General features: G+C 41.0%; 1 protein-coding gene across 1 annotated transcript in view; it reads right to left on the minus strand.

The window, feature by feature from the left end:
• Positions 1–14,743: 14,743 nt before the first annotated feature.
• LOC147635691 (Cyclophilin-like peptidyl-prolyl cis-trans isomerase family protein) overlaps positions 14,744–25,261 on the minus strand; it is a 51,881-nt gene continuing 41,363 nt past the window's right edge. Inside the window, exon 7 of the mRNA XM_086803093.1 lies at positions 14,744–15,182. Within this exon, the coding sequence (XP_086659219.1) occupies positions 15,072–15,182 (111 nt within the window). The 3' untranslated portion in view covers positions 14,744–15,071. The remainder of the gene's footprint in view (positions 15,183–25,261) is intronic.

Genomic DNA, 25,261 nt, shown 5'->3' on the forward strand with positions numbered 1-25,261 from the left:
CTGGAGTACGAGCATTGCTGGCACTCCCAAAACAGTCTTCTCATTAATATTCATTGATGAAATATGGACTCTCATTTTTTCCCCTTAAGGATTTCCACACCTCCTCTCTCTAGAAAAATGGGCTCATGGTGGTGAAATTTTTACAAATCATGTGCATGCACGTGCAAATGTGTGAATGGATGCATGATGTGCACATGAAAACATGTGAATTGGAGTGCATGTACACATGTGTATGTGTGATGCACATGTGGGACACTACGGCACGTGAGAATGTAGTGTTTGTGCACATGCATATGTGAAAATGTTTTCTCCCTGTCTCTCTTCTCTCTTGTCTCACCCTCCCTTCTCTCTCTCTCTCTCTCTCTCTCTCTTCTCTTCTCTTCTCTTCTCTTTCCCTCTCTCTTCTGGCACACTCTCTGTTGAGATACATGGTGCCAAAGAGCACAAGGAAAATATGGAGTGAGTGTGAGAAGGCACATCACCAAGTGAGAAGGCACATCACCAAGTGAGAATTATCCCACATGCAAGAGAAAAGCTAAGTTGTACCCTCCTCATATAAAAGGAGAACATTTCAAAAATGGAATACAAGCACATCATGTCAAGTCTTTTTATGAGTACAAGCTTCCATCTTGTAACCTAACTCAACTTGAGTCTAAACTTAATTAGCACACATTTATCACACTTATCACAATGAGTCTCTTTTATTTTTATCCACCTTAGGTTAGTAATGTTATTAGAGTAGATTAGTGTAGGATTAGTTTATCATTAGGTAAATGTCTTGTTATTAGGAAGTTGTTTAGGAGAGCTCAATCTTGTAACCTAACTCAACTTGAGTCTAAACTTAATTAGCACACACTTATCACACTTATCACAATGAGTCTCTTTTATTTTTATCCACCTTAGGTTAGTAATGTCATTAGAGTAGATTAGTGTAGGATTAGTTTATCATTAGGTAAATGTCTTGTTATTAGGAAGTTGTTTAGGAGAGCTCAATCCATGATTCTCAATACTTTCTTCTCTCTTTCATACCATATCTCATCTCTCCCTCTCTTCTCTCTTTCCTACCATCTTTTTCTCTCCCATCACTCTTTTCTCTCTCTCTCTCCTACCATCTCTTTATCTCCCTCTCCTCTCTCTCTCCTACCATCTCTTTATCTCCCTCTCCTCTCTCTCTACTACCATCTCTATAAATATATCTCTCTCCCACCCTCACCTCTCTCTACTGCCATCTCTCTCTCTCTCTCCTACAATCTCTTTTGGTCCTTGTCTCTCTTCTCTCTCTCTCTCTCTCTCTTTGTGCGTTTCTCCCCTACCATCTCTTTCTCTCTCTTCATTCTCTCTCTCTCTCTCTCTCTCTCTCTCTCTCTCTCTCTCTCTCTCTCTCTCTCTCTCTATATATATATATATATATATATATATATATATATATATATACATATATACATATATACATATATACATATATACATATATATATACATATACATATATATACATATATACATATATGTATACATATATACATATATATATACATATACATATATATACATACATACATACATACATACATACATACATACATATATATATATATATATATATATATATATATATATATATATATATATACTACCATCTCTATATCCCTCACTCTCTTCGCTCTATCCTACCATCTCTTTCTCTCGAATCTCTCTCGAACTCTCTCAAATCTCTTCTCTATTGTCTCACTCTCCCTTACCCCCCTATCTCTCTCTGTCCCTCCCCTATTATCTTATTCTCTCTCCCTTGTCTCTCTTCTCTCTTGTCTCCCTCTCTCTCCCCCTTCCTCCCTCCTTGTCTCCGTCACCCTTAACCCTCTCCCCTCCTCTATAGTAGTATATCACTATATCTCCCTTTCCCACTCATTTTCACTCTTCCTTCTTATTAGTGTCGCTCTCTTTGGATTGTTCCTATGCTGGTATAAGGGAGATAGCATCCTCTCTCTCTTCATGTTCTCTCTCTTATCCATGTTGTCGCCTCTTGCATTTCTCTTGCTCTTTATGTCCTTTCTCTCTTGTCCTTTTGATCATTTGAGCCTATAAATGTATCAATCATTTATTTACACATAAATACATTTAACTCCTATAGATCCTTTATGTTTACAAACTTAACACTATCTTATTCCTCTACATAATACACACAATGTCATTACTTCATTAGTTTATTTGACATGTTGAGCACAACATTGTTGAAACTCTCATTCTTATTTTATTTTAAAACCTCTCTCTCTCTCTCTCTCTCTCTCTCTCTCTCTCTCTCTCTCTCTCTCTCTCTCTCTCTCTCTCTCCCTCTTCATATGTAAAATAAGATCATGACATGATTACAAACAATTGTTAAACCCAATCACTTGAATATTTGTAAGTAAATATGTTCATTGAACTACAATGACATCTTCTTCAAGGTAGCCTTCACAACCTCCTCTTTGGGATCAATACAAACTATGTTCATGCCTAATTTACAGACTACCATAGTATAATCTCCACATCATGTGTAAAGATCTACAATCACTTGCCCTTATGGTGCTTTAAGAGGCTATCCTAAAACTCTTTTCTATGTTGACATCCACTTGCAAAGAAAACAATTCTCTAAATTCCACATAAATGTGCAACACCTATAATTTGGAGAACTCATATGTTTATGCCTTACCTCGCCATGCAATCCTAGCTAGGCATCTTCCCCAGTGCATAGTGGGGTAAGGATCAATGACATAATCATATGAAAATGGTTGTGCATGTTTTGTTTCAACTATTCTCAAGAAGGTAGCATCAATGAGGGTATGTGTCTGCACAAGAGTATTAAAATATTTATTATGATAGAAAGTGTTATGTTCCACAGCAACCGTTATGAGAATTATAAGCACCTCTATGGTTAGTGTTACTCACCTCTTATCCAAATGCTTTTCCAATCTTTGTTATATATTGCACATTCAATAGTGTGTCCAATACGAAGCCATATTGCTTGGCCTTGCCTATCATGATTTTCACTTGATACATTATACCAATGACAATAAGAGAGCCATTGTTGTCAAGGATGATCTCACAAATCTTGAGCAATAAAGGCTCGTCTCCATCTACATGACATTGACGTGAAAACATGAGAATTTGTGCCTCAGCTTACACCGTAACACGTAAGGTTTTATTATTGTTGAATGATTCCTCTTAATCACTCACATGTACAGAGATTCCATGGTGGGATTATGTCATCATCGCGAAAGCCATAAATGGAACCTCTTGTGGGAAACCTCACTATAATACACTCATATCATATACTTGTATTGATACCTTTAATATTGAAGGTCCGATTTGCCTCTTTCACACTTTGTAACATTTCTTGAAGACGTGCTAACTCCTATGGACTCTTCTGGTTTTGAATTACTTGTCCTATCTTGATAGGATCCCCTACAAATGCTCTCATCTTCACAAAAGTATCTACTTCTATACCATGTTGAGAAGAGTTTGTTAAGAATGATATAAAATACACACATTACATGTCATTATTCATGTGATGCACAATTGATTAGTATACTTGTGAGCATAGAGGTTTCTCCAATAGTAGAGGAATTTTCACTTTGACGTCACAACATGCTTGGAACACCGAGGAGTAATGTACTTATCATACCATGAGACACTCCTATACAAAGCATACATTTTGTAAGTACATTCACTTCACATATACATTACATGGTTATTAGTATTTAGTAAAATCATACCTAGCAAATTTATTTGGATTGGTGTCAAAACACCTAGGGCACGTGGATTATTGTGTCAAAATGGTGCATTTGGTACTTCACCTCTAGCCAAGCTTATTTTCAACCATAAATCATGTAAGCTAGTAGTCCAACTATTTATTAATGAAAGTAATCAATTACGATTACAAGAGTAGGCATGCCTATGTTGCAGTATGATAGATCTGCTTCCTCATTTTTGGTATTATCTCAATGGGACGAATGTCATCCTCAGAATTGTTATCGTTATACTCTGATGCAATGTCAACATCCTCCTCATCTTCTTCCCCTCCTACATTTTCTTCTTCCTCTTCATTCATGGCATCCTCATCTGTCACTCTCCCACTTCATCCCCTTCATCCTCTTCATCTTCATCAACCTCTTGATCTTCCATAAGCTCTTTGCCCTTTGCTTTAAGATGTGATTGGTCACATAGAATTCAAGTCTTCATGTCCTCCGTGACTCTCCATCAACTGTTGCAACTTTATCACTTAGGTCTCCACAACCTCATTCACAAGATGGTCAAAATTTACATTTGCTGTGTTTCCATTGAAAGTGTTATTTATACAAGATACAACACTTTGTATATATGAATAAAATAGGAAAAATAATAATTACTTACTCTTTGGAATTTGCAAGTCCTTAAGCCCATGAGAATCTCCATCAATCAAGATATCTAGAATCATAGTTTTTTTGTCATTCTCGGCAGTGTGCTGGGCAGTGTGCTGGATACCAAGCTATATAACCTATCCTCCATCAAAAAATTTGGTTTGTCATTCTAATTTACTTGCACTAGGCGGCTGTAGCACACAACATTAAAATCAAACCACAATATCAAAATCAATTTATGATGTTGCTTATCTAAACGACTAAAATGGGAGGACATAGGTTTTCTTACTCAAAGAAACCATCTCCTTGGGTAGGGTTTGCAATCATGGCTAACCATCTAGTAGCATGCATCCACTTTTGCTCATCTTTATAAAAAGTAGTTCTCCATTTATCTTCAAACTCCTTTGCAAACAAGGTATCTACAAGGCGGTCAATCTCTCTAGTGGCAGTGAGGTATTCAACCTATAGATGCAATATAGAAAACAAGAGGGAGAGGAGACGAGAAAGTGGAAAAAGTAAGAGGAGTAAAAAGATCATGAAAGAGAAAGAGAGAAGAAAATTAAAAATAAACAATAGGGAGAGGAGAAAAGAAAGGGGGGAGGAGAGGAAGGAAGAAAGGGAGAGAAATAAAGAGAAGGGAAGAAAAGGAGAGTTAAAGAGAAAGGAGAGAGAGAGAGGGGAAAGGCAAGGGAGTGAAAGAGCTACTAGGAGAGAGATAAAGAGAAGGGAAGGGAGGGAGAGTTTAAGAGAAAGGGAGAGAGAGAGAGAGAGAGAGAGAGAGAGAGAGAGAGAGAGAGAGAGAAGGGAGTGGAAGAGAGAGTGGGAAATAAGAAGAAGGAAAAGAAGAGAGAGACAAGGGAGAGAGAAAGGAGAGAGTGTAAAGGGAGGGAAAGAGAGGGGAGAGAGCCCTTAGTAAAGAGGGGATAGAGAGGGAGGCAAGCGATAGATGGCTAAAGAGAGGGAGGTAAGAGATAGATGGCTAAAGAGAGGGGATAGACAGGGAAGCAAGCATTGTTTGGGTAAAGAGAGGGGAGAGAGCCCTTCGTTAAGAGAGGGGAGAGAGAAGGAGCCAAGCGATTTCTTTAGGGTAAGAGAGAGCCCTTAATTAAGAGAGCCCTTAGTTAAGAGGGTGAAGAGAGAAGGAGGCAAGCTCTTAGTTATGAGAGGGGAGAGAAGGAGTCACCCTTACTTATTAAGGGTGACCATCGCCCTTAATAAGTAAGGGTGACTGGTCGTTTTCCCTTACTAAGGGCGATGGGGTCGCCCTTAGTAAGGGCAGTGATCAGTCGCCCTTAGTAAGGCGACGGGTTATCGCCCTTAGTAAGAGTGACCATCGTCCTTAGTTGGACGTTTGCCCTTACTAAGGGCGATCTCTTAGTAAGGGCGACTATCGTTTGTTGTCCTTAGAGAGAGAGAGAGAGAGAGAGAGAGAGAGAGAGAGAGAGAGAGAGAGAGAGAGAGAGAGAGAGAGAGAGAGAGAGAGAGAGGTGGAAATTTTTTTGAAATTAATATTTAATCAAATAAGTAATATTTATAATTAAAATAATAAATATATGAGAGTGAGTTACGTATGCATTTAGTATTAAATATTCTCATTAAAATTTAATTTTAGATTTTTATAATAATTACATCACATATAATGATTGAAGAGTGTTTTTATTATTTTCAATAATAATATATAACAATTTTTATGTTTTTAAAACTTATATGTCTGGATCTATTCTTTTAAACTTAAATCCGTTTTTTGTTTTTCATTATGCACTTGTAGGTCATATGATCTTACAAACAAAGATCTCTTTACAAACACATTTTCTTTTCCTCTTTTCTTGATTTGTGTTTTTGTTTATTAGGTCGTATAGTACCTTATAAAAACACATATATGTTTCTCTTCTTTCTTTCTTTTTCTTTGTGTTCTTGTTCATTGAGATGAAGAATACAACATTTCACATTTTTGTAGGGGGATTAGAGTGCGATCCTATTGTTAGGACTCTGCAAAGGTATTTTTATATTTCTAAACCTGACGATTATGTTCAAATTTTATCTGCTCAATTTGGGTTAAAAGTATTTGCAATCAAACCAAAAGAGCATGGTGTAAATCATTTATACTAATCCAATCAGCGAGACCCATTGGAGAAGAACCATATTATATCATAAAGATATAACAACTTGTGGTTCCATTAGTAGGGGAGTCAAGCAACAATACAATAAGCACACCAAGGCAAGCGATTATTGATCTCATAATCGAAGGATCTCCTACATTCTCTAAAGCATGTATAAGCACGCCCTATTAGAAGAGTGTGGTGAAATACTTACTATCTATGGAACCTTATGCAGGTGTTTTTCACAAAATGATATTAGCATGCACGCTTATTGAAAAAGTAGAAGAGATTCCACAAATTTACAATGGCAATGTGGCTTTTGAGTTACCTAAGGTACTTGATCCTTCATCCTCAATAATGAAAGGAATGGAGCAAGCACACGATGGGCATTGTTGGGTGAAACCTGTGATGGAGAGTCACGTAAAGTTTCCCGAAAGAGTCTAAAAGAGTTGTTGTGGAGGTTTATTTGAGAAGCATGTAAGATTCCTCCCCAGCCCCTCAAGATGTCCAGTTTCTCCCCCTGTAACTTTTTTGGAATAATAACAGATCTTGTTTTTATCTATTTTGGCCCAGAAAGAGAAAATGTCTAGAGGGAGGTAATTCAAAATTGAGATATTTTTGGATATAAAAATACTCCTAGTATCTAAAATGATTTCCCTTGAAATAGAAATGCAAAAAAAACTTTCCAATGTGCAATTGGAATTAATATATTTTTATTATAAAAGTGTTGTTTTCATGGAATTTAATTTCTATGCATAGAAAGATGCATAATGGAAATATTTTTATTATAAAAGTGTTATTTTCATCGAATTTAATTTCTATGCATAGAAAGATGCATAATTGAAATATTTTTATTATAAAAGTGTTGTTTTCATTGAATTTAATTTCTATGCATATTCAAAGATGCATAACGGAAATATTTTTATTATAAAAGTGTTGTTTTCATTGAAATTAATTCCTATGCATAGAAAGATGCATAATGGAAATATTTTTATTATAAAAGTGTTATTTTCATCATTGGCTAACCCATGGGACTAGATGGGGTTAGGATGGACTGATGGATCCCTAAATTGAGACTCAATTCTGTTATGGTACGATAGATGAAGTAAATCCCGAATAAAAATTGTTCTATGGAAAAGAATCAACAAAACGGCTGTCCCTCTCAATGAGAAAAAAAGCGTTGGTCTCTATGATCCAAGTGCAATCTTTTCCCTGATCTGACTATGGGGACTTACGGGTTCGGTTAGATCAGTTCAGTTAGTTAAGGCTTTTGACTACGTTAGAGAAAAATTATCCTGGAGGAATCGCCCATACTTTTCGGACAAGGGATGTTTTTCCGGGTTGTTGGAAGAACCAATGGATTAGTCTCTTGTCCGGATATCCATGGGCGAGGCCCCGAGTGAGAGACCCTGTCTCGCGTAGGAAGTGCTACTTCCGGTGCTAGCACCCTTGAATTCGTTACACGGTGGGGACAGGGATCTTTCAGCTGGTATCAGAGCGAATTGGCTAAAGTGGATCAACTAAGAAGCCAAAAATGACAAAGATTTATGAAGTAACAGTAATAAGTTGCAAATGTGTGATGAAATTCATATAAATTGATATTCAGACTGAAATTCATAAATTAGTAATTGGGTATCCAGATGGAAGTACCGCAATTATATGGAATCCCTGACTTGCTTGAGGCCTAGACATGATGGTATTTACCTTATAGTTCCAAGGACCGTGACTATCCGTATATACCGAGGGTATAACTGCAGCTCTTTACTAGCAGTATATACGATTAAATCTAAGATCTTGAAATTATAAGCAAAAATGCTATCCAGATGATGAATTCGAATGTGGTTGATACGATTTTAAAATCGTGGTTGAGAACTGATGAGGTGATTTGGATTCTAATTGAAAAATTGGTGGTCGCTCTTGCTTCAAACAAGAGTCAAACCCTCAATCCCTCAAGCCAAAGGAAAGCTTACAACTCCATGTAAGCTAAAAATTTCTACTTTTTAATTTCAAATATGTGGTTTTCTGATTTTCTTATTTTTTATAGTTGATTTAAAAAAAATTCTGATGCTATGTCTTGATGAAAAGGCCATCCCCTTCTCTTCTTTACAATTCAGCCTTTCTTTATCCTAGAATGATTAACAAATAGATTGATTAAACTTTTCTTATTGTTTACTCTCTTGGAAATTAAAATCTGTGTAGATTAGAGTTTTTTATATCTAATTGGGATTAATTTAAATTGAAAATAGAATGTTAAAAATTGAGAAATGGTCAGCCATACAAAGGAGGTTATTTTAAAATTTTCTTGAATTCGGTGGAAAAGAAAGTTTATTTTTATGCTATTCTAAAAGAGTAATTCCCACCATTTGTGCATTCCATTTATGCATTCTAAAAGAAATATTCTAGTTTAGTCTATGTACATATTCACCTATGAATATGCATGGATATCATTCTTATTAAATTATTAAAATTAATTTCTATGCATAGAGAGATGCATGATGTAAATATTTTTATTATAAAAGTGTTGTTTTCATTGAATTTAATTTCTATGCATAGAAAGATGCATAATGGAAATATTTTTATGATAAAAGTGTTGTTTTCATTGAATTTAATTTCTATGCATAGAAAGATGCATAATTCAAATATTTTTATTATAAAAGTCTTGTTTTCATTGAATTTAATTTCTATGCATAAAAAGATGCATAATGGAAATATTTTTATTATAAAAGTGTTGTTTTCATTGAACTTAATTTCTATGCATAGAAAGATGCATAATGGAAATATTTTTATTGTAAAAGTCTTGTTTTCATTGAATTTAATTTCTATGCATAGAAAGATGCATAATTGAAATATTTTTATTATAAAAGTGTTATTTTCATTGAATTTAATTTCTATGCATAGAAAGATGCATAATGGAAATATTTTTATCATAAAAGTGTTGTTTTCATTGAAATTAATTTCTATGCATAGAAAGATGCATAATGGAAATATTTTTATTATAAAAGTGTTATTTTCATTGAATTTAATTTTTATTCACAAAAAGATGCATAAAGGATTTATTTTTATTTCAAAAGTGTTATTCTCATTAAAACTAATTTTATGCTGACTTGCTTGAGGCCTAGACATGATGGTATTTACCTTATAGTTCCAAGGACCATGACTACCCGTATATACCGAGGGTATAACTGCAGCTCTTTATTGGCAGTTTATACGAGTAAATCTAAGATCTTGAAATTATAAGCAAAAATGCTATCCAGATGATGAATTCGAATGTGGTTGATATGATTTTAAAATTTTGGTTGAGAACTGATGAGTTGATTTGGATTCTAATTGAAAAATGATGATTCTTGAATTTTGGTTGAAAAGCGATAAGCTGGGCAAAACCGCAATGAGGATGAATGGGATAAGTCCCTGTGATGATGTTCGTAAATTGGAATGACGATAATGACTTTAGCAAATCACTATGAGATTAGTGGATTGTGCTGACAAATTGCTACTGTTAACACTTGGCCAGGTGGATCAAGTTAAGGGATGACAAATTAAAAACCTGTATAATTGAAATTTCCCATGTGAATCAAGTTAAGGGATGACAAATTAAAAATCTGTATAATTGAAATTTCCCATGGAGGACTACTCAGATGGAAATTTCGGTCTAATGGACCATTATTGGATCAAGTTACTTGCTTGCCTTTTGCTTGTTTGAGCTCTTATGTGTACTTGCTCTTGCATGTGTGTGTGAGATTGAGTTATAAGGAGGGTCAAGCTTCCATTGAAGTGCGGCGACGGTGGTGGAGTGGAGCTTTCAGGTGCGGCTATATGGCAACATCGCTTCTTATGAGAATCCCAGGTAACTGGCATTCACAAGGTGAGTGACACACAATGATTTTGCATTTGTGCACCAGGCCACGATAAACTAATTTCTCGATTGAGCTGCTTGTGCTCCCGAGTGCGGTTGGGCAAAGCCCCATGATATTGGGTTGTTTCCTGTATTCTTTCCATGGTACCAGAGCTTCCCATTCACCCTTACACTACAACCCCCCCCCCCCCCCCCCCCCCGGCACCTCCCCCCCCCCCCCCAAAAAAAAAAGCCCCCCTCTCTTTCTCTTCGTTTAATTTTTTTCCCTAAACCTTTTTTTTAATCCCAAAAAATTCTCCCTCTTTTTTCTTTTTATTTTCTTTCTTTTTTCTTTCTTTTTTCTCTTCTTTATTTCTATATTATATGTATGTGTGTGTGTGTGTGTGTGTGTGTGTGTGTGTGTGTGTGTGTGTGTGTGTGTGTGTGTGTGTGTCCCCCGTAGTGCTTTATTTTTTTCCTTTAATTAAAAAAAGTAGCTTTCTTAATTTTCTTTTTTTCCTTATATATATATTTTTATTTATTTATCTATTTATATATATTTATAATAATAAAAAGTATCATGTGGTGCTCTCGCCTTTCTTCAAAAAAAATCCTTATTTGTAATTTTTTATTTTTTAGTATTTTATTATTTTGATTTTCCATTAAAATTTTCTTTTTCTTCTTTTTTTACTACTATCTTCTTTAGTTTTACTTTTTCAAAGAAAAAATGCTTTTTCTTTTTCTTTTTTCCCACTCTCTTTTTTCCTATTTGTTTTTTAGTTTTACTTTTTCAAAGACGAAAAAAAAGTAATATTTCCCATCAAAAATAATGATAACAATAATAATAATAATAATAATAAGTAATTAATCGAATCTAATTACTTACTTAGCAACTTAAAAAACTAAAAAAGTGGCATGGGTGCCTTTTTTCTCTTTTTTAAAATTCTTAAATTATACCAAAAAACGAACCCTACGTCCCCCTCACCTTGCTTGGCCGCCCAAGTCACGCAAGCGCCCCCAACTGTCGCCCGAAGTCATCGTCTCGGCTGAGAGTAGAGGGGAGAGAGAGGTTTGGTCGCCTGCTACCTTTGGTGGGGAGGAGGCGCTTCCTAGCCACGCTGCTGCCTGTAGAGAGGAGGGGGGAGAGAGAGGTTTGGTCGCCTTGTGAAGAGGAGGTGCTTCCTGGCCAAGAGGTTTGGTCGCTGGGCAAGGCAACTCAAAGCATGAGCTAATACACATGCACCTCGTCAATACCAACTCTCTGAGACCATGGTGAACACAAGCCTCGTCTATAGTATGATCCATTGCCCAGAGAACCCTTGACCTTGTAGGTACCCCCAATGAGCTTCCATGCCTATATCCTCTGCTTAGACTATTCCAATTCAACACCAACACCACCTTGTCATGGCCGTAATGTATTCGTCAAGCAACAACCCAGTATCTTGGCATCACGCTATGAATTTAGGCATCATACCATGACATTCCAAACCTCCATCTACCCATGCAAATCATTCCATGGGGTCCTGGCACTCATTCCACCCATCACAGGGTGTGAACCACTTCTCCCAGCTACCTCATATTGAAGGGTTTACACCACTTCCACAATCAATGGAGGCCTAGCATGAAGCACCTCTACATCACTATCACTTTCCATGCCGCCCTCAACACACTGCTAACACATCAAGGTTGTCCACAGCTTTCCGTCACCTTACTGTGCATCTAGTTATGGATTGGTTCCAAACTATACCACTTACCTCGATGTATCATGGACCATCCACTTCCTAGCAAACAACGTCACCACCAACTTGAGTGATGAGAGGAAATGGTCACCATTAGAAAGGAGGGTATGTTAACCACTGCATTGGTCAACATGGTTTCACCCGCCCAACCTACCATAAGACAATTTGCCATCTTACCGCACGAATGGACACTTAACTTGTGTAAGACGGCATTGAAATATATAAAGCAGCCTTACATACGCTTAATGTCAAATAGGAAAAGTCTACAAACTTAGTGTACATAGTTACTTAAGACTAGTAATAGAGGCCATACCATTTTTAAGCCGGCCTGGTGTGAAAGCTCACCATTTGTATATGTGTGATTTTTTACTATAAGAAAGACAATCATTCCCTTGTAATAGTTTTCTTGTGAGTTTTCCTTCTTCCCTCTTCTTGCTTGCTTGCATGCTATTGTATTCTTACTTGCTTACTTTGAATAGGTATGATTGTAGGTGTGATCATAGGATTCCCTCTTCCCTAAGCTCTTTTCTTTCCCATCTTTTATGAGAGAGAACCATCGCGAAGGACAATCTCTTCTTGCCTCCATCTAGACATTGAAAGCTCTCCTTTTACCCCTTTTGGCAAGGAACATTCCAATGTGACAACAGAGTGAGGACGCGACGGATGAGCTAGTGCACCCACAATGGGAAGTTGCATTTACGGCTCGAAGGCAACAACACACGCTTCAACAGGGCTAAGGTAAGCTCTTGACTTGAACACCCTGCATGAATGTAGATAGTGACAATGTTAAAGAAAATGATGTGCAAAGAAAGAATTTGTCAGGTCTTATCAACACAATGATCAATGACATCCAAGGGGCTGCAAAGTCAAAAGAAGGTAGGCATCACTATACTATCTTAAAGTTACACTCTTTTAAATAGATATATGTAGTAATATGCTTGTAGCAAGTTTATACCTGCTATGAAAAATGCTTAGTTTGTTGCATGGTTATATGATAATGTAAAGATCGCGAAAGATGGAAAAATATTCAAAGATGATAAGGGACATCCTTGTTTACAAGAAAATAATGTAATTTCTTTCATTGGAGTCTCAGGTATAAGTCTTACACCTACGTATAATAAAGTGTTTCGAGCACCTAGGATGCATAATAGAGATAGAAACAAGCTCTATGGAAAAGAGCTTTTTAAAAAGTTGCTTTAAAGACCAACATGCCATATTGCTTCATAATTATCACCTCGTATGAAGGTGGTTTGATGGATTGGAGACTACTAGCAATCTACGCCATAAAAAGGAGAAATAAGAAAGCATAAAGTGCATTATTCATGTGTATCACCATGAGATTATACCTTTAAAGTTCAATGGAACTAAGTATATTTGGAGAGAAGGAGATATTTATAGGTGGTGGGAAACAAGCAAACAGCAACTATAACAAGAGAAAGAGTCTAGAGGATAAAGTAAGTTCGCTTTTAATTTTAAAAAGCCTTCTTAAAACTAATATTTGAATACATATCTCCATAGAAGCTAGTTCATTAAACACTATTGTGTTTCAATAGGAGGTGATGTTAAATGCTCAAAAAGTGAGTAAATCACTTGGAGTGAGCTCTCGCACAAAACTTTTGTACATTGATAATTATTAATGTACATTGACAGCATTGATAATATGTATTCTTTTGTGCAAGGGTTTGTCGACATTAAACTCCACCGTTGTACAATCACAAAGTATGACCATATCATACACAGATAATTGTGAGTCTTATATAATCTTTGTAAGACATGCACCTCATCTATTTCTTTTCTATGTCACATACACAAAATTCACCCAAGTGGCGAGCCATACAACTTGCTCCGGTGCTTCCTTTGGGTTCTTACATTCTCTACTTGGGGATTCGACTAACAATAAACTTGCAAGCACAAATAGCCACCTTAAAGTTTATCTATGTGAATACATCACATCGATATGTACACCAAAAATAAAGCCTCCTCCCCGTTGTCAATGGAAAGCCCACATCCCTACATGAGTGCTAACAATAATGACGACAAGAAGAGCATGCCAAGAATCACGAGGAGCAGCTCTCCTGAAAGCCCAATAATATAATAGGTGTCTATACTGAAAAACTCATGGAACCAGTACAAATAATTGCATGCAAAGTAAGGATTTAAAAAGTTTACAATGCCCAAACACGCAAACATTCGCTCAGACTACCGTAGGAGGCAGTGGCAGGGTTCTTGTTGAGCAAGGAAGCTGAGCAAGGGAGTCGAGCAAGTTGGCAGTATCAGCAAGGGAAGCATGGTGCCTACCCTTTGGAAGATCATCATATTGCATCCTACATGGAGTGCTTCAAACCGAACAAAAATGTACATTGCAAGCACGACCATGCTGTGTAGCACATCTGGTGGTCATCATCTCTTTAAAGTAGATGAAACATTAGAACCACGGACACCAAATAATCACGTAAAAACATTAAAACTACTGACTTCAAAATGAATACGCAAAGAAAAATTAACATTGTTTAGGCCCTTGCTTCAAACCACTTAGGTAATTGACTACCTACTTACATTCACATACACATAAGTGTGCATTGCAAGCATGGCTGTATGCCCATCATGCAGTGTATGACCCACATGATGTCAAAGTTGGTGCTCGACATCTCCTTCAAGGGCGTAGATGCAAACATTAGACTGCATTGGGAGAAGCATATCTCAAGGAAAATTCAGATTAATGGTATTTACTGTGACCTTTCCACAAAAGGGTGCCACAAATACACGCTTTCAGACATTCCAAAATCTGTATGCAACAGTGCAATTTTCCAGAAAGGCAGAACTTTCCTGTCACAAAATTTTGTATCCTAGAAATGTCAGCCGTAGTATATACATATAACTAATTCTTTTTCTGTCATTACCACTACTTGATGTTTCACAAGTGCCATTCAAGTGAGTCTTGGCTTGATATTTTTGAGTCTTGGGAAAAGTAAGCATCCTACCCTAGTAAGCATAATGATTTTGGTGGATGTGTTCATGTCTCATGCTCACATCTCCCCACATTCTGCTATCACGCAGGCAAGCTTTGGGCGATTGTTGGGTCCAGTCTGCACATTCTCTATCTTCCTTACCACCAAAAGACTCTCACCGAGCACTCTCTAAAATGTTTCAAAACAAAAAAGAGATGTTAGCTCTCTCTCTCTCTCTCTCTCTCTCTCAAGTTTTACATTCTTTCTATGACTACTTTGCCGTCAGTTTTTGGTTTTACTATTTGGCCCTCCTAGCTCTATTTCACACGAACACATGCCCGGACATCATATAGGTGGAAGAAAACATGGAGACAAGGTCCATAAGGTTTGATTAACAAAAAGCCACCATTCTTGGTCAAACAATAAGAAAAAGCAAAAAGTCAAACAGGGTTGACCGTGAGTCAAGGGCACCCATTGGAAAGAGGAGACTAAGCCGGACCAAAAAGCTAAAAGGCGCTTTCTCAAAAAGAAACTCTAAGGCCAAAAAGCAAGGCCTTAAAGCCAAAAAAGCAAAGCACCAAAAGTTGAGTAATATTTTATTAATAAAAGTAAAAAGAGTAAAAGCAAAGGCAAAAAGAGAAAAGCAAAGCATAAAAAGGCAAAGCAAAAGCATGAAGGCATTTTGGCAAAAAGCAGGGTCTCTTACAAGTATAAAAAGGATTGGACTTCTCTTGTAGTACCATGAACAAGATCATTGAAGATTGAAGAAGATCGTGGAGTGTGTGTGGGCATCATTATGATCATGTAGAGCTTCTTCTTTGCCATCAACATCTTCTCCAACTTGCTTCTCACATGTACGGTCAGCCCTATACTTGTATGGGCATATGCATGGGCGATACGGACCCATGTACAAAGCTGTACGGAGCAAAAAAAAAACAAAAATCCTAAAAAATGCTTTTTGGAGGTTTTTATCGCCCAAAAACCATTAAAACAAGTTTTTCAGTTTTCTTGCCAAAAAGAGCTTTTCCATGGTTTTCATCATCAACAAGGTTGTAGGAATTGTGGAGATTACTCGTGGGAACTTGGACTACTTGAACTTCAATTTGAACTTGGACTTAGATATGAACTTGGACATGGAACATAGAACTTGGACATGAACATGGAATTTGGACTAGGATCTGGACTTGGATTTGGACTCGGATCTGGACTTGGACTTGGACTTGGACTTGGACTTGGGCTTAGATTCATTGGATTTGGATTTCGATATTAGATTTGGTACTAGCCCAGTGAGAGATACTTGTGGGTCATCCCCGTGGTGTACGCGGCATCAGAGATCTCGGGCATCGACATCGACATCGACTTGGATATCCTACATCGGGAAATCTGTTTGTCTTGTATTCATTGATTGTATTGATTCTGGCCAACGTGCCCGTGGATTGTTCCTGAATAAATTCCTAAAAGGGAGCGGGCCTGTTCCCCGCTCAATGTGGTGTATCCCTATTCCCTTCTCTCTCTCCAGTCTTTCTATATCTCTATCTCTTGGACACGTGGTTGAGTCTGTCATGACACACCTCGCTGGGCTTCAGAGCAGGATTTCTCTTGAAGAAACTTTCTTGGGGTGACACAGCCATGTCAAGAGCAGAGAGAGACCAAGGGCCTCATGAAGGGAATAACTAAGAGGCCGATCTAGGACTTCAGGATGGGAACCATGGTCATCAAAAGAGTACCATGACTTTCAGCAGTTCAGACGATTTCTCATGGTCAGGAAATTCGATAAATGGTTTGCAGTGGTGCTTAGTCCATTGCATGTTTCGACAAATAAAGCCATGGGATCTTTGTGGACCAAAGCTGAAACACAATCCTTTTGAAGCATTGAAACTTTATGCTAGCAAAGGACCAGTGTTGGATATTCTAGACTTTTTTTGTGGAAAGGCCATGCTGTGGCCTATGAATGTCAAAGACAACAAGGGAGCAAATGCATTATCTCGGAGAGCCCTGAACCATGAGGTTGAGGCATCTTTATGCCACCACAGAAGACTTCAAAGATGTTTTGGAACAGATTACAAAATAAAGATTTGGTGACTTTCTATGTCATCAAAAAGGGTTTTTCTTATGATGCAAACCCGTTTATGTGACAAAGGATTCGAGGCCAAAAGTGAACAAAAAAAAAGCCATGCTCCACCTTACGTAGGGCAAAGAAGCATACTGGCTACAACTCAAGCTTTGGAGAGCTACTTTTATTGGCCTTGTATGAGAAAGAACATTCAGTTATATGTTCGAGAATGTTTGGTTTATCAGAAGGACAAGTTTGACCAACAAAAGCTAGCACGATTATTGCACCCATTGAATGTTCTATGGAAGAGTTGCTATGGATTTTATCTTTGGATTGCCAAAGTCAGGGAATGATGATATATGGACCTTTCAGATTACCAAGAAGATCATCGGTTCGACCTTTCAGATCATTGGAGGACACATAATGCCTTCCATAACAGTTTATTGAAACCATGTACAGGTTACCCCCAGAGGAGCCTATTTTTAAGGATCAACCACGGTGGAAGAGCCAAAACAGATTGATTTTCATTTTGTGAGAAAAAGAGAAAAGACATTGATCAGAAAGTTTCTCTTGTAATTCAAGAGTTATTCGCTTTTGGACATGAAATGGATGCCAGAGGAGTACTTCTAGGACTATCCAAATATACTTCGAGCTTATGAGCATTGAAGAAGTGGTTGGTCCAAATGTATTTGAAGTGCAAATATGGACGTCTTGCGATCAAGACAGATTCAAGAGGGAGGGATCATACCTCTAGCCCTCTTTACAGTATATATATTGGATTGGAATTGATCATTATTCTGCTTATAATGGTTATTTGGACATGCTCTGGTCGGGTGGCAATGTTGGAAATTATTTCATCCCCAGATGGACTTTCCCATGTATATTCATACTTGTATATGGCTCCAGATGAAGCCCTGCATTGGCATACCTTAGCAGAGATTATTTAGCATTTTTTTCTACCATTTTTTGGTATTTTTTAGGCATTTCATAGCATTTTTTTTGCTACAGCCATGTTCTTGGCCTGCTACAACTGGCCAACCAGCATACTGAGGTACTATAAAAGGGTTGGCTCCCTTTTCCTTCAGATCATCTCATTTTTCAGCTTCTGTAGTAATAGGCAGCATCTACGGGACCTCCCTCATGCTGCTCCACATGATGTACTACCTTTTCTGGTGATATTCAACAATGATCTTCTTTTCTCCTTTATACTTGTTGTCCATATACAGTGTTGTACAGTTCTTGCAGCATTTCTGAGTGGGTATCTCAGCATAGTACCCATTCTTTCATAGTATCAGAGAGGGGAAAATCTACAGGGACCTGCGTTTTCTTTTCCCAAGCTGCTGTTGACTGTTTACAGCATATAGGAGCTGTTTACTGCTGCGTTTCTTCATCAGTAACCTCCGTTTTCATGTGGAGCTGCGTTTTCACTCGGGACTGCCTCAAGTGCTGCAATTTCTTGCTACTGTAGGCTGCGTTTTCTTCACAGCTTCTGCGTTTTCTGCATAGCTTCTGCATTTTTACTGTTATTAGCTGAAACCCTCCTCATAGGTGCCGAGGATAGGAACCCTGAGATAGTCTGCTTCTTCTATTTTTAGATTCCCACCCTCCCTCCCCTTTCTTTCTTTTTTCTCTTGCTGTGCACAGCTTGAGAGGAGGTACTTTGTTTTTTTCAGCAAACATGGCTTCATGAGACCACTTCTCTACAGCCATTCCTTCTCCTATCTCTTCTCCCGCTCCATCATAGCTTGGATCCCCTTCTCCCGCCGCTCCACAAGTGGTTCCTATTCCCAATCTTTCCTCTCTGAGTTTCTCTCATCCAGGTCTTGCTCCCACCCCTGCCCACATACCATCCTACAATCCTCCCCAAGTCAGTGACTCCATGAAGCTTACAACAACCAACCATCATACTTGGTCTTTCTACACTCAGTTGTTGCTGGAAGGAGCCAGTGTGTGGATGGCTATCTCCACACCTCACTTGGTGGACCCTGCTTTGCGAAGCATATCGGATGCTCGGGCTCGTCTTATCATCATCCATTGCGTGACGCCATCCATACAGGCACAGTTTGTCTCTTCTCGGACTAATGCTCATCGGATGTGGACAGAGATCCAGAGGAGGTATGGGGGAGTTTCGATAGTGAAGATTGCCAAATTAGAGTCAGATCTGGAGAAGCTTACCATCACGGAGTCAGATAACCTCATTGAGAAGATTGGAGAGTTTTCCCATATCAAGTTGCAACTTGAGGAGTACGGGAGCACCATCGACAATCCCATCCATAAACTTCTTGGCAAGTCGGAGTCTGCTTTTGTTACCTCTAACAAGGGCAAGGGCAAAGGCAAAGGCGGAAAAGGGAACTCCAACAACAACAAGCTGAAAGTCACCACAAAGTCATCTTCTGACGACAACGATTCTGACAATTCTAACAGCATCAAGGGTTCTAGGATGAAGGAATCTTGTGAGTATTGTGGCCGACTTGGTCATTCAGAGGCCAAATGTTTTGCTCGACAAGCTGCGTCTCGCAAAGCTAAAGCCAAAGCAAGAGTCCTCCTCCGATGGCTCAGACACTTCCCCCACGACAGATGGCTCAGATACTTCACCAATGACAGAGGAGAGTACGAAGTCTCATGCTAAGATGGCTTTTCTTGCTGTCTATGATCCCCTTGTTCTTTCATCTTCACAGGAGCAGGATGAGTCCATCATGGTGGTCACACATGAGACTTCTGATTCAGAAGTCAGTGCCCTAGAGGATTATTTATAGGAGTTTCTGATAGAGACCTTATCACTTCCTCTAATCCCTTTGGATGAGTATCTTCTTTCTCTTGTGCTGTTACATGCTAATGATATTATTGCAGATTTTCTCTCCTCTCTTTGAGGAGAGGATAATGGTTCTTCTACAGTGCAAGTGGATGATTTTGTTGAGATATCCTCACATATTCTGGAGCTTCCTACTTTGGCGGCTTCTCCTGGCAGTTGCTTCTCCTTCTTATGTTTCAGAGGAGGTATCTTCCACTATCTTGGAGCATGTTCCTACTTCGAACCTGGCAAATTCAGCTATCACTGATGGTCAGTTTGTTCCAATGGTTGTTTCATTTCCTTCTTCTTCAGAGGAGGATTCTACTTTGGTCCCGATACTTGTTGTTGCAGATGCAGAGGAGGTACCACATTTTTCGAAGCCATCTATGGTTCCATCTCCCGAGGGCTTCTCTCCCCAGCTTGATCCTATTGTTTCGTCTTCAATATCTTCTCGATCTTCTCGTGGCTTCTTCCGGAGACCTTCTCGGTATTCAAATATACCATATCTTCGGGAGCTTTGTGCCTCTTATGAGGAGGTTGTTCCTTCAGACTCTTTGGAGGATTTTTTGCAGCGTGCCGGAGTTGGTCCACCCATCTGGCGCTGAAGAGGAGGTGTTGGAAATTATTTCATCCCCAGATGGACTTTCCCATGCATATTCATGCTTGTATCTGGCTCCATATGAAGCCTTGCATTGGCAATGGGCATATCTTAGCAAAGATCAATCAGTATTTTTTATACCATTTTTGGTATTTTTAGGCATTTTATAGCATTTTTTGCTACGGCCATGATATCAGCCTGCTAGAGCTGGCCGACTAGCATACTGAGGTACTATAAAAGGGCTGGCTCCCTTTTCCCTCAGATCATCTCATTTTTCAGCTTCTGCAGTGATAGGCAGCATCTACGGGACCTCCCTCATGCTACTCCACATGATGTACTACCTTTTCTGGTGATATTCAACAGTGATCTTCTTTTCTCCTTCATGCTTGCTGTCCATATACAATGTTGTATAGTTCTTATAGCATTTCTGAGTGGGTATCTCAGCATAGTACCCGTTCTTTCAGGCAACAATGCCGAATAGCCCAAGGAGCAAGATTTGTATATGGGTGGCAACAACACCACATGACCCATGAGATTTGTATATGGGAGGCAACGATGCCAAATGACCCATTGGACGGCAACGATGCCAAATATATTGGACTTCACAATCGGGCAGTAATTGCAACCAGATGGCCCATATGACTATATTGGATTTCATAGTCGAGCGATCAATGTGACTAGATGGCCCAGATGACTATTGATGAACTCTCGGCCAGTCCTAGTGACTAGATGGCCTTGAGGATAGTCTGAGCGGTCCTAGTGACCAAATGGCTCAACACGGTTTCAATGAAACCAGACAGGATAATCCATGAACAGGAGGATCATTACTTGTGCATTGCATTCTGATGTATGTTTGAATTTCTTTGACTTTGTGTGTTGTTTTTGATGCGTGGACAATGCTTGGATTTATGGCATGTGATAGTCCACTGGGCTCCTGCCAGTACCTGAAATACCCAGTAGACGCGAATGATGCATACTTGTTTGTTGACTAGCTCGTGTCTAATTTTTGCAAGAGGTAAGTATGCATTTATTTTTTTTCTAACACATGTGGCAAGCCAAGAAGAAGCTATTGGTCAAAGAAAAGGCATTGAGATGTTGCCAGATGAGCAGATGACTCCACAAATATGGAAAAAGACCACATGCACAAGCTCACCAGATGGGACTAGTACCTTGAAACGTATAAATGTACTTGATATACCTTGAAACATATGGATGTACTTGATGTACCTTGAAACATGTGGATGTACTTGATGTACCAGGAACATATGGATATACCAAGGACATATGGATGTACTTGGAAGATATGGACAGGCTTGGAACACTTGCAGTCTGCAGTTGAGGATAACTGTGATATAAGAGGGAGGGAATGTAACTATTTGGCCCTCCTAGCTCTATTTCACATGATGAAACCCATGCCCGGACATCAGACAGGTGGAAGAAGACATGAAGACAGGGTCCATAAGGTTTGCTTAAGAAAAAGCACCATTCTTGGTCAAAAAACAAGAAAAAGCAAAAAGTCAAACAAGGTTGACCGCGAGCCGAAGCTTTCGCCCCCCCCTCCCCCCCTTCTCGAGCTACCTTCGCCCTTCCCCGCCTGCTCGCACCCCCCCCTCCCCGCCTTTGAGCCTTCGCCTCTCCCCGCCTGCTCGTACCCCCCCCTCCACGCCCCTGTGCTCTTCGCACACCCCGCCCCCCCCTTTCGCGCCCATCGCCCCTGCCCGCCTGCCCCCGTCTCCTTCACGCCCCCTGCTCCCCCCTTCCTCCGCGTCCCGCCCCCGCCTGCCCCTGCCCCCCTTTCGCGCTTTTTCCCGCCCCCTTTTCGCTGCCCGCTGCCCGTTTCCCGCCTCTGTCTTCCGCCCCTCCCCCTTGTCTTCCGCCCTCCTCTGTCTTCCGCCCCTCCCCCTCTGACTCCCGCCCTTCCCCCTCTTCCCCTCCCCGCTCCGCTTTTTCGTGCAGCTTGTTTCTTGCGGGACCCTCCGTCTTCGCTTCGCCCTCGACTCAGCCCTTCAGACTCTGATGGAGGTTCCTCCCACCCCACCTCAGAGGGACTCTTCCGCAGCCCCCTCGCCCGCCCCTGAGGATACCCCCATCAAGCTTTCTCTTTCGCTAGAAGAGGAAGCGAGCCTCGCCGCAGAGATGGAACGCCTCCAGGCACATTCCACCATTTGCCGTATAGTTGGCACTCGCCCCAGCAGAGGGGAGATCCGGGGATCTTCTCCAGGCCCACCTTCTTGCAGATGTGGGCAAGATCCTGGACGTTCAGTTACTGGGCCGCAGTCACTACCAGATTGAGTTCGAGACAGCCTAGAGCGTGGCCCAGGTCCTAGCCATGAGTCCCCTTGACATCAAGGGCGCTCGGGCCTTCTTCAAACATTGGCAGCATGGTTTCGACCCAGCAGCGGCCGAGCAGGGAGAGCGCCTATTCCATGTCACAGTTTGCTTTCCTGGACTTCGTCGCGAGTATCTTCCGCTCCTTTCTAGGATAGGATCATTGGTGGGCTCGGTGCTTGAGATTGGCCCCAGAGTAGCTTCAGTGGTGGCTAGAGCAACTGGCCTTCCTTCGGTCAGAGTTTTGGTTCCTGACATCTCCTCCCTTCCGAAGGTCATTCAGTTACCTAGGATAGGGGGGGGGGCGGGGTTGGATCGATCACAGAGTGGAGTTTTCGGGGCTCTCGAACCAGTGTTTTATATGCAGGCAGGTCGGCCACCTGGCCAAGGCCTGCCCTCGTAGGAGACCCCGACCTTCACCGCAGCCAAGGGGGAGGGAGTGTCAAATGATATTCGGCATTGGAGGCCTATTACGATCCTCAATACTGTCTATAAGGTCCTAGCAAAGGCCTTGAGTTTGAGGATCCAACCCTTCCTTGGGGATTTGATTCATGCTACTCAGACAGGATTCGTCAAGGAGCGCAGTATCCTTGACAACATTTTCACCTTCTGGGAGGCGACGGCCCAAGCTAGATTTCTCGGTGAGGACTTGGTCGTTATGCTTCTCGATTTTGAGAAGGCATACGATAGAGTCGATTGGGGTTTTCTAGAGGGCACTATGCTTTGCCTGGGTTTTGAGCCAAACTAAATTCGAGGAGTGGCGGCTCTATATTCCACAGCTCGTAGCCAGGTGTTGATGGCAGGAGGACGGGGGCCGAGTTTTGAGTTGACCAGATCAGTCCGTCAGGGATGCCCTCTCGCCCCGTTCCTTTTTCTTTTCTTTGCAGAGGCTATGAGCATGTATTTGACAGTGGAGGAGGTTGGTTTGAGAGGACTCCAGCTTCCAGTCTGGGGAGAGGACCTGCTCGATTCTGAGCTTGTTGATGACACGGGATTGTTTCTGCATGGCCAAGAGGCCAATCTACAGAGGGCAGAGCAGTTGCTACAAGTTTATGGTGTGGCTTCGGGAGCATTGATCAATTGGCGCAAGACAGTGGCTTTTTGGATCGATAGCGCTCCCGCTCCACTGCTCCAGCATGGAGCCCAGACCCGGGTTTTAGATGAATTCCTCCTGGCACAGCAGTGCGGTATCTAGGATGCCAGATTGGACTTGATTTGTCACCTGAGCAGCAGATCGCCCCGCTTCTTCTGAGCATTCGGAAGAAGCTTTTATATTGGAGTACAGCTCGGCTATCCTTGGCTGGGAGAGTGGTGGTGACAAATCAGGTGCTTTTAGCGACTATGTGGTATATCACGTCTTGCTGGATTTTCTTGAGCTCTTGCATCAGCCAGGTACAGAGGCTGATCAGGAACTTTCTTTGGTCTGGGCGGGATGGTCAACCGGCCCGGACTAAGGTTGCTTGGGCAGTTATTACTCTTCCGCTGGCCCAGGGGGGCTTGGGCATTATAGATCCAGCTGATCAAAGTAGAGCCTTGTTGGGGAAGCTTATTGTTCGGGGGCTGCTTCCAGGCGATGAGCCTTGGAAGGAGCTTCTTTTTAGCGGCTGCTGCAGGCTAGAGCTCCCCCAGCAAGGGGCACTTGGGCACCAGAGATTCGGTGGATCTTCACAAAGATGAGGAGGACAGGCCTCAGTAGAGGATGGGAGGACAGATTTGCCTTGAGTATCCTGCGAGCTTGGGAGTTGCCGAGACCGGGGCTTTCTCAAAGACCTCCAACTTGTGATGAAGAGCGGGCCAGACAGCCGCTCATCTGGAGCCCCGCAGTACGCACACAGCAGGGTCATATGCTGGGTTCTCGGCCTCGTCTAGCCTGGGGACCATTGGCGGCAGGCCCAGCGCGCAGTTTTGGAGATTGGCAGGCCTTTTGCAGCTCTCGGAGGAGATCCAAGCGGAGAGGCTGAGTCACTTCAGAGGGGGGCTGATTATGAGGGATGACATTCAGGAGGCACTCACTGAGGAGTGGTATTGCTGTCAGAGCTTGCACTGAGGATGGTAGATGCCTCTACTATGAGATACAGGATGAGGGCAGACTTCAGAGAGTAGAGGCGGAGTCGCCTTTGGTTGCAGAGTGCATCTTTCAGAGGATACGGGTAGTGGCCGCCGCTTCTCGGAAGTGGCATATTGATCCAGACCCTGCAGATGTGGACTGTGATTGGCGCATATGGGCATATGCTGCGCACCCCTTGGCCCGGCTCCAGTGGGACCCTGGCGAGTACGAGTGGCATGATCCTTATGCGTCCCCCGAGGCCACAGAGATCACCTTTTTCCAGTACACTGTTCGTTTGGGGAGGGCCGAGGCATATTTTGACTGTGAGGAGGACAGTCTTTCCAGCTGCATCGGAGCACTGGCGGCTTCACGAACTCTCACAGGAGTTCCTGGAGGATTTTTGGACCAGGCTCTGGGCTAGCAGATAGGCACGTAGGATCTCGGCTTTCCA

This window comes from Cibotium barometz, chromosome 9 (genome assembly GCF_041138505.1).
Source record: "Cibotium barometz isolate CiBa-2024 chromosome 9, ASM4113850v1, whole genome shotgun sequence".
In the NCBI taxonomy this organism is placed as follows: domain Eukaryota; kingdom Viridiplantae; phylum Streptophyta; class Polypodiopsida; order Cyatheales; family Cibotiaceae; genus Cibotium; species Cibotium barometz.